This window comes from Triturus cristatus, chromosome 11 (genome assembly GCF_964204655.1).
Source record: "Triturus cristatus chromosome 11, aTriCri1.1, whole genome shotgun sequence".
NCBI classification, from domain to species: domain Eukaryota; kingdom Metazoa; phylum Chordata; class Amphibia; order Caudata; family Salamandridae; genus Triturus; species Triturus cristatus.
In genome coordinates this window covers 1,087,940,395-1,087,953,652 of record NC_140594.1, presented here as the reverse complement: position 1 = coordinate 1,087,953,652, position 13,258 = coordinate 1,087,940,395, and the positions used below count along the sequence as shown (strand labels likewise).

Here is a 13,258-nt window from a genome sequence, read left to right as displayed (position 1 = left end):
TGAATGCCCCTTAACCCAACGCATTTGAGTAATTATCCCCATTTTGCAACTACCCGCTAAAACATTTACTATACAGTTGTATAATTACATGTGTAGAGCCACACCAAAAGAGACCTCCACACAAGATATGCAAGCAGATGTTTTTGACCTTAGACATGACTGCATTTTGTAGCACAAGTGTAGGTCTACTCTACAAATGACTAAAGGCAGTTTGTGAATTTGGCCCAATCTCGTCACTTGGTACCTTTGATGTTGTACATGACTTGTACATTTTAGTATGAAATTTTAATCATAACCAATTTCAGAACATTACTTGCACTTTAACAGGCAGACGCCCCCTTGTAATCTTGCTGTGACAACTGAAAACTGCTTAAGCTGAAATAGGTCGAGTCACCAGGCAACTATGCTTGCTTTTTTTTTACAATCAGAATCTGATGTACTTGAAAGCTTTTAAACACTACACAAAAAGCATGCCTTCTAGCTGCTCTCTTTTTCTTCAAGGAAAAGTTGGATTTTCTGCAACACTAATCACCTGATCAGTGCGTGCATTCGGCAAAACCTGGTAAAGCGTCAAGTATTCATGAGAAAATTTTACTCATGTACAGTGCCCACCAAATCATAAGACATCCTGCATTGCTCAATATGGTGCCTTGCTTGCACTAATTGGCAAAGCAGCATGGTGTGCACTGTGCATCAGAGGACTCAATAGATGCCTTTGGCTCTTAGAGCCCCATATCGAGCTTCACATTTCAGTAATGCCTTTCATCTGTTACTACACCAAAGGTAAAAAATCCAGCAGAGTATAAGTTGCTATAAAACTTAGTTGAAAGCAGGTCTTTAAAACCCAATGCACTTAAGGTATTAGAGAAGACATTTAAATTAACAAAGGCAACAAAATCTTTATTCCACAATAACCAAGGTCACAGTCCTGTATGGTTAAGATGTTTGATTTTTATGCACATTGTTTCACATCCATTTCCAAATATTTAGTCCTCCGATTCAGATTCCTCCTCATCTTGGCTAATCTGGAAGTAGCGCAGTTCATATGTTTCTTTGTCAGATGCAACCACTCGAAGCCAGTCACGGAGATTGTTCTTCTTAAGGTATTTCTTAGTAAGATATTTCAGGTACCTTTAAACAATATGCAAATTGTTAGCTGTCATTCACAGCAATGTCATTTTTCAAAACAGCCTGAACTTAAAGACTAATCAAATTCCTTAATGCAATTTGAAAAAAAATAGTAATAACCTGAACTGTTTAAGTTACGGTGTGTTATATAAATCCACATAATGCAATAAACATTTCTGCAAAAACTAGGCAATGTTTTTACTGTAAATATTTTCCACAAAATGTGCGACTATAAGCTAACCAGACTGAACATCTGAAAACCAACAATTTTAATCTTTGTTAGAAGGAATTAAGACCAGTACAGCTTCAGCAAAAAGGAAACATGACACGAAGCTCCCGGCATGGAGCAGCACTTTAGCAGTGACAGCTACACATGGGAGAGAGTAAGAAAGTCCTCGCTCATGGTGTGCTGAAATAAAAAACACTAGTTCTCGGAATGTGAGCAGTGGAACACAACCAATCAAAAGGATGGTAAAGAGATAAGCGCCAGAGGAGGTACAAAACAAAAGCAAGAAATCACTGAATCCGAAGCAAGCAAATGACTGTCAGAAAAGGTAACTATGGTAGGCAATGGGCTAGCCACAAGGACACAAACAAGCAATTGCTGTAGGAGACTTACCCAAACAAGTCAATGTTGAGTGCTGACTTATGACATGAACTCTGTAGCCAGTCACAAAAATAGTCACTTTAAGCTGGACTTCTCCTAATGGAGCAGGGTCAAACTGATTTGCATATGGCTGGGGCCAAACAGGTGTCATGGTGGGCAAAACAAGTTTGAACGCTAACCCATGGTTAGATTTATTATGAGCATCATCCTATCACTGTGTAATAAAATGGGGTAAACCAATAGATGCCCTGCTGACCTTTGTAATTGTCAAGCTGCTGTCATTAAGGTTATAAAACTACAGTTGCACTATTGCAGTTCTCTTAAAATGCAAGTGTAAAAGCTGTCTGGCCTTATAGTTTGACAAACATACCTATCAACTATACAGAATATAACTTAATTTTAATGTGTGAATGCACCTACCACGACAATAAAGAAACTGTTTTTCATAAAACTAACCAAATACATGAGTATAGGCCATTGGAGAAATAGTGGATGGAGACACCTAGCTAACTTGCTTCCTGCAGCCCCAACTGTTCACTTTGAATTCACTTAGGCCCACCTTTATTAATGTAATGCATTTTTAAACAGAGCAACTATGTTACAACGACTTTTGGGGAAGATGTAGGTTGTGGTCTACTAGTGCTAATGCTCTGCTCCTCCTTTGTGCGTCACTCAACTTTGGAAATATTGGTGTGCCACTGAAAACAAGTCTTTGATGTACGAAGACTGGCATAAAACAGGGCTCTGCTTCAGCTAGGACCTTAAGCGTAGTACAGAGTAATTTTGTAGTTTCCACTACAAAAGGTGGAATCACAATTTGTGGAGTTCAGTACAGAAATATCATTTTAATGATTAGTGTGGCCACATTAAAGCTTAGAACTGGCTAGCACTGTAAGTGAACAGGTAAAGCATAAACATTGCTAAAACAAGTTATTCAAAGGGTCATGGATGTTGGAGCTTTAAAACTGCTACCAGAGACTAGATAGATTAACTGAAGCTTTGACCAGTCAACATGATAGTCATCTATCTCCTCTCCTTTCCACCATTACAGCAGATATTATACACATGGGGTAAATGCAGTGAAACCTAACAAACTGTTGTTGAAACAGATCTCAAAGTGGTGGGTTAAACTTTCTGCTTTCCCGCAATCATTTCCTATGGGAAACATTGGATTCTTGGTGTAGAGCATTGCTGACTTAATTTGCTAAGTGTTTGAGGCCTACTGGCTTTTCCACTGTCCTTTGGAGACGCTGTAGAGCATTAGCAAAAAGCAATAGTTGCTGATGCTGTGCATGGCCACATAGGGGTGAGAAGATGGCACAATGAAGCTGCTGCTAGGGGCAGTCTCATCTTGTAGGGACATGTACGAGTGTCACCACATCCATACACCTACAAATTTGACACGGGTGCCATTTGCTACACACCAACACAAGATGGTTAGGAATATAATAACAAAGTTACACTTTTTTTAAGGGCTGGCTGGCAGTAACCCTGTAATACGAGAAAACTGTTTGTTCTGGGTGACTGCAGATTTTCTATAATACAACTACTGTCTAACCATTTGTTGCAGGTTCTGATCAATGACGTTTGTTAAGCAAATTTAAAAAAAATGAACAATGGCCTAATGAAGGACTATTACAGCAGCAAAAACAGTAGATGGACAGAATACAGAACAAGGTCATACATTCACCCCAGTACAGATATCTGGGCCTAAATAAATCGTGTTTTTGCTCACCATGCCTTTCCAGTTTGAACCCAGCCTTATGCAAATCAGTCTTGACCCTGTGCCTCATGGGAACAGTCCAGCCCGAACTGCCAAGCCCTCCCTGGACTGGAAACAAGCATCCTAGGACCGGTTTCGGGGTTTCACCCCTCTTCAGCCAGAATCCCGTGCTCACTACGCCACTGGAGTCGAGCTATCCTGGCTGAAGAGGGGTGAAACCCTGAAACCGGTCCTAGGACGCTTGATTTGGGTCCAGGAAGACATGGCTTGGAAGTTTGGGCTGGACTGTTCCCATGAGGCACAGGGTCAAGACTGATTTGCATATGGCCATGTCTGAACTGGGGTGGCGTGGTGAGCAAAATAACGATGGATTAAACTCAGATCTGTGACTGGGGTGAATGTTTTGCCAATGTGCAACATTCCATCCACCTTGTGCGTTTTGCTGGACTATTACAGCACACACTTTTTACCCGATTGACTCTCCGCACGAGTCGAAGTGTTTGTTTCCCCTGTAAGTCTGGTACGCAGTATACTGGCACCCTTCTTCACATCTACAATCTAGCCATCCTGAATTATCTATGGTGGGCATTAAAAGTCAGCGAAGCATACTAACCAGGAATTGCACACAAGTTTAATATAAATTATCAAAACACCAAAGTATGTCTTCTGAAGACAAAAATGTTAAGTTGGCAACTAGATTGCAACAAAGTAGAGTTAAAAATCTGGGGACAATACACTGATGCACACCTGAACATGATAGTCCCACTACATCTGGTTAAACATGAAACATTGAGGCTTAGCAATTTACCATCACAAGTCATACAATGGGGAAAATGGGTCTAGGCTTTGTACGTTTGAGGCTTTGAGTGTATCTCCTTTTCCTCATTTCAACTACTTTGAGAGTAGATGTTTAAAAGCATGTTTTAGGGTGATTCTTGCGACCTAATTCAGGCACCAAAGGTGAAGCTGAACCTCAACTTTGAAGTCACATGCAAGATTAGGACTTGAGATTTCTATAAACAAAACGTGTGTAAGAGCCACTGCTTGCGTTTGCTGGCAGGATTTTACAAACTCAGTGAGGTCTAAGAATTCAAACAGTCTTAAATAGCTGTGCTCAATTATTTGGGGCATATTTAATCCCAAGATTGTAGAGCATCCAAAGCCTTACTGGTCAAGTCACACCCTACAGTTTGTCTAATGTCCTAACCTACTTGGAAACTAACATGCATTGGAAAAGCCACTTTTTTAAATGTGCATTTTGACCATTGGCCAAAAATAGCAAAAGTTATGGTTTGTGGAAAACTGAACATTTCACTGTTGGACTCAGATTTCTTATATGCAAGACATTTAGGATTAAAATAAGTTTTACAAATATATGGATTGCAGAATTATCTGACGTATGTTTTAATGACAAGTTGCGTATATACATGTTTTAAAATTAAAAAAGCTTACTGCACTATTCTGTACTTAGACAAATGGTTCAATATAATGCAATCACTAAGTGTTTTTGCTCTACGTTAATCAGCAAAAAATTGCAATAGTACAGGTTCACATAACGAGAGCTGCTAGACAAAAACGTATGCCAGTTATTCAACCTGCAGCAGAGCATGTCAGTGCAGAAGGGTATTCTACAGCACCAGCTTCCTCTACCCCTTGGAGGTAACAGATACGTAGCTTAATGCAAACTCAACTTGTTCCGCAGACTGCAACACTAAACTATGATAATGCATCTAAGCTTTCTAGTTACGAATTCACAATGTTAGGAGGGAGGCAAGGTGAGTTTTGTAATTTAATGTATTGTAAATTATACCACGGAAGTAGACAAATTAAGCATGTGTGAAAGCACTGCAAGTTTGGTCAACACTGTCGCCAAAGCATGCGAGTGCAAAAGGCACATGCCAATTCGGACTGAAATACCATGGTAACCTTAAGGTTTGCCTGACTTGGGAAAGGCGACGCTGCCTGTTACTAATGCCGCACACGCTGCTGACTGTTTTAAAATTGAAAATTGATTGCACTGTTCACTTCTGAGGTTATCGCTCACCTTGTAAACTGCTTTTAAATCTGCCACAAAGTTCTATTGACGCGCAAAAAAAACCTACTGGCCCGACTCATTTTCCCGGTACACACGCCTCCGCTGAGCGCAAATCAGGGAAGTGGGGGGGGGGAGGAGCCAAGGCGGACTACGGCTACTAATGCTGGTAGCAGCGCAGCGGGCGCGCCGCCAGCGCCAAAGGCAAGCCCGTCTGCGGCTGACAGGGGCAGTCCACCATGCCCAATTCATAACTTACTCATTTAATGACAAAGACGATCCACTCCACTGAATTTGAGCTCCACCATATCACACAGGCTAGACTGACCAGGTACGGAATAAGGGATAGAAGATCATCCTTCCCTGAACTTAAGTTCCCCAAAGACAATAGGAAACCCACCAAACCTCAGGCAGCATATAAAGGAAAGTCGCTCGCGATTATCTACTTAAAACACCCGCTCCCTGCCAAAACATCAACTAGATGTATATAACTTGTTGAAATCTGAACAACCAGATATACTATTGCTAACTGAGACCTGGTTAACACAAGACTACACCCCCGACATTTTAGCAGCACTACCTAACTAGTTCTATATTCTTCAAGCCAACCGCTCACAGGGAAAAAAGGGAGGGGGAGTAGCAGCCATAATACACCAAAATCTCAAATTCACAGCACTCACCTCCCTAGACATCCCTCTAATAGACAACTTAGTATTAAAATTAGAGTCTACTCTTACCCCTTTGGTCTTTGTACTACTTTACAGACCACAGAACATGCCCCAGTTTCCTAAATTGCTGAGTGAACAAATGGCACATCTCGTTACTAACCATGCCAAAGTACTGATGACTGGGGACTTCAACTACTGGGCTAATGACGAAGCGGAGGGACCACACTCGGTGGAACTAACGGACCTACTTGCTGGACTCAACTTAAGTCAGCATATCTCGACTGCCACACACAGGACACTCTGGATCAAGTATGGTCCAGCAATCTAGTCTTAACCAACTTAGAAGTCACACCCTGCATTTGGTCTGACCACTACTTCATTAAATTTAGCATAAACATTCCCACCCGGACTAAAACAACATCTTGCAATCTTAAAGCACGCAGGAGTTGGAATACTATGGACAAGGATTTATTTCTGGAGTCACTGACCAACACCACTCCCATTGGTCAATGCTCCATCGATCTAAGCGAGAAAGCCCTTTCTAACTGGCTGTTGACAGCCAGCAATAAACATGCCCCCCTCAAGAAACCATCGTGTACACGTCGCCATGAAGCTCATAGATGGTTTTCCCCTGAATTAAAGAACTTAAAAACTTTCCCTACGACACACAGAAAGGAAGTGGAGAAATAAACATTCACCTGATGAAAGCATCTACCTAGATGCACGAGGAACTTACAAAAAGGCCATACTGGCTACCAAAGCAGATTATTTTTCATCCAAAATCACCAACTCCACAAATCGCTCCAAAGACATCTTTACAATTATTAACGAATTATCCAACCCGGACAGAGTAACACCTAAACCCACCCCCTCCCAATCCCTATGTGATGCCTTAAACAATTTTTTTTATTGAAAAAATCAAAAACATTAAATCAAGTATCCCCTGCTGCCCGAGCCCTGCCTGCTCCATAAAATCGCAGAACCCGCACAAACTGGAAGAATTTCCAATAATAAATCAGGAAAACTTCAATAACTTATTGGCAAAAGTCAAGTCCGGCTCTCCAAGGGACTGCTGTCCCCCATGGATCTTAAAGGAAGCATTTGCGGTTTGCCCTGGCCCTGCCATGACTCTCCTAAATATGTCGCTTATTCAGGGTCAGGTACCAGAGACCTTTAAGGAAGCCATTATCATCCCTCTCCTAAAAAAAGTCATGAGCCGATCCAAAGACCTTAACCAACTATCGACCGATCTCATTGCTCCCCTAGCTGGCCAAACTGCTCGAAGCACATGTGGCCAAAAGTATATCGGCCTTCCTGGAGCAATCTGAATACCTGGATGCCCATCAAGCAGGCTTCCGTCCAGCCCACTCAACAGAATCAGTAATACTATCTGTGCTGGACACACTGAGAAAAAAAGGCGGAAAAAGGTCTCCCCCAAGCCTTGGTACTGTTGGATCTCTCCGCTGCCTTCGACACGGTCGACCATGACATCTTGATCGACCGTGTCGGAGATATGGGCATTGAAGGAATGGCCCCTCGAGTGGACCAGATCTTTCCTAACAAATCGATCACAGGCTGTACATCTCGGTGGGTTCTCAACCCCCAAGATTAAAAATACGTGAAGTCCACCAGGGATCCTCTATCCCCTCATTTATTCAATATATACCTTCTTCCCTTGATTCATGCACAAAAAGAAAGAAACATCCAAACCTTTATAATTACGCAGACGATTTCCAACTGATTTTCCCTATAAACAATTCTCCGGCCTGCATTCTCGAATTTCAATCCACAATGCTGTTCATCCATGACTGGATGAACAGCAATCAACTGAAGCTAAACCCGGACAACACAGAACTGATTCTCACAGGAGGCTCACTAAACCCCTGGAGTCCCCAATTCTGGCCTAATGAAATGGGACAACCTCAGATTCCCTCCAAGCATGCCAAAACTCTGGGAGTTACAGTCAGTAACGACCTAGCTATGAAAACAGGATCAGTATCTTCCACTTGCTTCTTCCAACTGAGAAAAATAAAGAAAATCAGTTGTTCCTAACTCAGGAAGCAAAACTTCAAGCTATCCTCGCCATGGTGATATCGCATATTGATTATGCCAACTCCTTATACTTCGGTATCCCAGCCTATCTTACTTACCGCCTCCAACTAATACAGAACCAGGCGGCAAGGCTAATCCTGCAGGAAAACAAACGCCAACATGTCTCCCCTCTTCTGAGGAGACTGCACTGACTCCCTATATCACAAAGATGCTCCTTTAAGATGGGCTGCATCATCTTTAAATTTAAACGGTAAAAACCCCAAATTTATCAACAGATATATCCCCAACCGGAATCTGCGATCCACCCACATGCATCTCCTGACAATACCTTATTTTAAACAGAAACATTATGGCGGCTCTAGGTTCGCCATACTGGGTCCTAGGTACTGGAATGCTCTGCCCCTAGAGATCAAATCCTGTACAGATCTCATGACTTTCCGCAAACTGCAAAAAACAGGTCTCTTTAAACAGGCATTTGAATAACCAACGGATTCATCTCCCCATCTCTCACCTACCCAAGCAGCGCCAAGAAACCAACCTGGTGTACGATCCAATATAACATAACATAACAGCAGGTTTGCATTTTACTGTCCTGAGTATGGTGCTAAACCTTCTGGTATCTGCCAGGAAATAAGGATCACCTCTACTTATCGCACGCTGAGCAGTACTTCCAGGGACAGGTAAAAATACACTCCGTAGCTAGCAGGTTGTTAGTTTTATCTTTACAGATTTATATCAAAGTTCATAGAAATGAACAAATATAAACTTGCCTAAATCAGATTTGCCAGGTTATTAGTCTGAACCAAGAATAAAATGATCAGAAAGACATTTTGAAAATAAACTAAATGAAACAGGCAGCAGCTTTTAATCACGGCTGTACCTTTAACCTGAAGCATGTTTTTCGAAGTGACAGGATATAAAACGGATCAAGCATTTGCTATGGAGTATGCATTGTACTGCAGATATTACCGGCAAGGTGGGTGCTTGATCTGTGTGCTTCGACACAGGAAATTTCTCATGTGAGGCGTGTGCTTTGCTTAGGAACAGATTATGACTTTAGTGTTTAGATGTGGTCTTGAGTGGCGTAAGGTGTATTTAAGTATCCAGTATGACATGGTCCAAACATCTCCTACACCCCTCCCTATTAGGGTTTTTAATTATAATTTCCCATTGCAGTGCACTAATGCTACCCTAGGCAACCATATGTGCTATATAAGCAAACATGGAAAGATATTCCCTTTGTCACTCCCATACAGTGCCCTAGCCCATAGTCGCTATTCTGTACCCCATTAAGCGGTTTGAAATAACCCTGGGTTAGCAAAAATACTAAGTAAGCAACAAACTTAACGTTTTAAAATAACGCTATGAGCACATTTATATTACAAAGCAATGCGAAATCACAAGTAAAAACTTCAAATATCAAAGCAAAAATAGAAGATAGAAATATCTCAGAGATAGAAATCACCTTTTTGAGAACTGTTTTTCTGAGACCACTGTGATCTTGTTCTTCAATCGTTCAATATGAACAATATTTCCAAGGTTTCCAGTTTTTCCATTAACCTTCACTCTCTCCTTCAGGAATTGCTCCTATTAATAGAAGAAAAAATAGGACACTAGGGAATGGTGCCCTAGGCTCATACTAGGGAAGTTAACCCTAGCAAAAATGTGTGTTAAACAATATCTATGCAAGCCAGTTTATAATTGTCAAATACGAGAGGTAAAAACAGAACAAACAAATCTGGCATTACGACAAGCTTAAACATTTGACCATGAAAGAATTCATTAAGATAAATGGTGATTTGACTAAACTTAATTTAGCAAAGTGTACTGTTACTAGTTCTGCAGTTTATCTTTCGTAATAAATATGCTTACAAAGTTGCTTGAGTCGAATATTCCATCTTCAACTGGATGAGTAAGATCAAGGATGAACTTCCAGCTTACTTTCTTTGATTTTCTATCTTTCTATTAAAGGAATAATGAAAAGAACGATTTTCAGAAATCAAGGAAGCACCAGCATTGATGCTGAATGAATACCAACGAGAAGACCACGTTTGTGTGTTCAAAAACAAGTATTTTACAAAAATAGCATGGTTGGACTTTTGATTATTGGTCACATTATCTGAAATTACTTCCTCAAAGTTATTCCGACCTCTGGGATATCAGTTTAATCATTTATGAACCTTACAATGAATCTAAACATTAACGCAGCATCAAATTAGCACCACATTTTGTTAGTGTCCTATTACTTTTCTACTCCAGACAGTTAAAGGGATATGAAATGCTAGATAATTCATATTATCAGAATGGCCAATGTTCTAGGACGAGTGGTACCTCTGATCTTGCGTACCAGCCAGGTTTAGACCCATTTCAAATGGAAAGTTATTGTGCTTGAGGATTGGCAATAAAAAGGATGAATGTAGTAAATTACTAAATCGTGGTCTGTTGAGTAGGTCTAATGTTTTAGCCACTACTTGAATACATCTCAAAAGATAGTTCTGACCCACACACTACCTCAGTAATCTTGGCAGTTGGGAATTTGCAGAATGTACTCCAAAATGTAACCCTTACTTCAGCGAGCTGAAGCAACAATTCAAAGTATATGCTCACCTTCCGGCAGCTTTCAAAACAATCATGTCCACTCTTTGCAGTAAAGGCACAGCAGTCTACTAATCTACATTCAACCTAGATAACCTAGGACATACTTATCTAACATGTACAGCCGTCTAAACACCTCCCGACCATTCACCCTAAACAAAATTTATGTTGCAAAATTAGTCTGTACTTTAACCATCTAGGCCCTAACTGAAATACTCCTCTTATGGCAAGGCCCAGAGGCCAATATTATACAGTATTCCTTTATTGCTCCTCACAGCAGCAACATGAATAACTTAGAATTAGAACACTAACAAAAGTCTAGAAAATGCATATAAACTGAATACTGGCAGCCCTTTGCATTTTCTTTGTCAAACCCAACATTCCAGCCTTATATAATACTCCAGGCAAGAGCCCTATTCAATTCAATCATCCCCCCCTCTTCCCCCCCCCCCCGCATTGTCAGACAGTAAAAATTATATCTACACAGCACGTTAAGTGTGCATCATTCTGGGTGTAATACATGTTGAACACCAGCAAGGCAAAAGCAACCATCGTTGTAGTGCATTTTATCATTACTAGTCCTCCAAACCCAATTGTGAAATACTATAACATGGTCGAGTGTGCAATTAGTAGTGATGTATTTGTTGTGATCCTATGTGGGAAGAGTTTTGGTATTGTGCTTCAGTAACCAGAGTGGTGCTTTTTACCTACTCTTTAAGTTGCAAGCACCGAGAAAGGGCAGGTAAAAAAAAAAAATGAACACTTAACTGTATTAGCTGCCAGTTTTAATTTACTCTGCAGGTCTTGTGTCGGGTTTTTAAGGTTTCTGTTGTGCGGTTTTAGATCCACACCGACTGCTTCAGTCGGAACAATCACGTAAAGTGTTAAAAGGCTTGGAGGAGGACTAACAGGGACATATTCGGATGGCCCGTAGCCCAGTTCAGTAATTGGGAAGCATGGGTTGAAAACAAACAGCTGCACAGCACCAACCTCGCCAGAAGGGAGGCAGTGTACTTCAAGTGTACACCGAAAAGGGATTGTCAGTGAAGCCCAGGAAAATCGAATAGCAGGTTATACAGGCAACCCAAGATCAGTCCCTCACAATGTATACAAAATAATTATAAGATGTGAAATCAGAGCTTAAATTAAAAATCGATCATTGAAAAATCAAATTTCATACGTAGTATTCCTAGTGTACCTTACAAAGTGTGGCCCTTTTGCAAAACTCCTTTACGGAGACGTGTTAAGTAAGCAACAACGCTACCACGAGAAATTACAAGGGCAAAGATGATCATTCGAGTGCAGGATAAGCTTGTCGAAGAACACGGAAAATTGAACAAAAGGGTAAACATTACAGAAAGATTTACAGTATGCTGCGGGCTACTGAATACGGTAAAGTGTGATTAATGCCATACATGGCAAGAAGTCATAAGTGAGGTTTTTTTTTTCCAGGTGGGCAATGAAGCTCCAGTTGAATTCTATTAAAACAAAGGTTTAAAAAGACAATTTTGAGAATGAGACCACCAAAATAACCCAATTTATGGCTGCAAAGAATCGGTAGTCTCCCCTCCAGCTTGAATCGGTTCTAATGGCATGTAAGGCAATTGACGAGTGAAGGCTGGATCCGAGTCTTAGGAAACATTTTCGCTGGCAACTTAAACAATATTATAGTAATATTGAAAGCTTGAGTGAAACGCACATGGGCAACTAAATCAAAGCGCTGTCAAAAAACAGCCGATTAAGAGAACCGGGAAGTACCACACTCAATGTAAAACCACGCCGCACTCACCGGCGCCATCTTTCAGATTTACTAGAGGGCAAAAAGGAAGTGACAGCGGCGTACCGAAGTTTTTATATACGTCGTGGCGTCATCACGTACACGAAACAGAAAAAGGCATGGAAAAAAGTTCACCGACTGATTTTAATGTGTTAGCTTGGTTGTGAAAACCGAATGATTACACTAGAGGAGGCCATCTTCGAAAGAAGATAAGTATTCTCGGTCAATGGGACGTCCAAATATTAATGAACGTCTTCCACGAACGACATTCAAACGTCATAATTCACAGTTTATCCAAAAGTGCACCAGCGGCAATAAAAGAAAATATACATCCATCCATACTGCATAGTTTATACATTCTTAACAGCAAGGACAATAAATAAAAAATTGCCTTCAAGAAAGAGAGTACGTTTAATTTTCTATAAATATTTTGTGCTTTTTTTCCATTGTTTTTACCATTTTATGTCCAAAGACGCCACCGTTTAAATACAGCGCTATTGTCAACGAGCTTCAGAAAGTGTAATGTCCTTCTTCGATGTCTATGACCTAACCTGATGATGTTCATGGGCGTTAACTGGACTAGGCACTGGCAGAATCCTTGTCTCACCCGGAGGAGGTATGACTACCCTGTCTTCCCATAAATGCTGTCTGCGGGTTCGAGCCAGGATGTACAGTC

At 40.9% G+C, this 13,258-nt stretch overlaps 1 protein-coding gene across 1 annotated transcript; it reads right to left on the bottom strand.

The window, feature by feature from the left end:
- Positions 1–879: 879 nt before the first annotated feature.
- Positions 880–12,628, bottom strand: RPL22L1 (ribosomal protein L22 like 1). The gene is made up of 4 exons (XM_085635467.1): positions 12,595–12,628; positions 10,083–10,172; positions 9,676–9,797; positions 880–1,131 (listed from the first exon to the last, which is right to left on the bottom strand). The coding sequence occupies exons 1-4, from the start codon at positions 12,601–12,603 to the stop codon at positions 987–989; spliced, it is 366 nt and encodes a 121-aa protein (XP_085491593.1). The 5' UTR covers positions 12,604–12,628; the 3' UTR covers positions 880–986.
- Between the last annotated feature and the right edge of the window lie 630 nt (positions 12,629–13,258).

Coding starts and splice junctions, on each gene's coding strand:
- RPL22L1 (XM_085635467.1), bottom strand. Junction 9,798..10,082: donor TATTCGACTCAAGCAACTTT/GTAAGCATATTT, acceptor TTCTATTAATAG/GAGCAATTCCTGAAGGAGAG. Junction 1,132..9,675: donor GAAAAACAGTTCTCAAAAAG/GTGATTTCTATC, acceptor TATTGTTTAAAG/GTACCTGAAATATCTTACTA.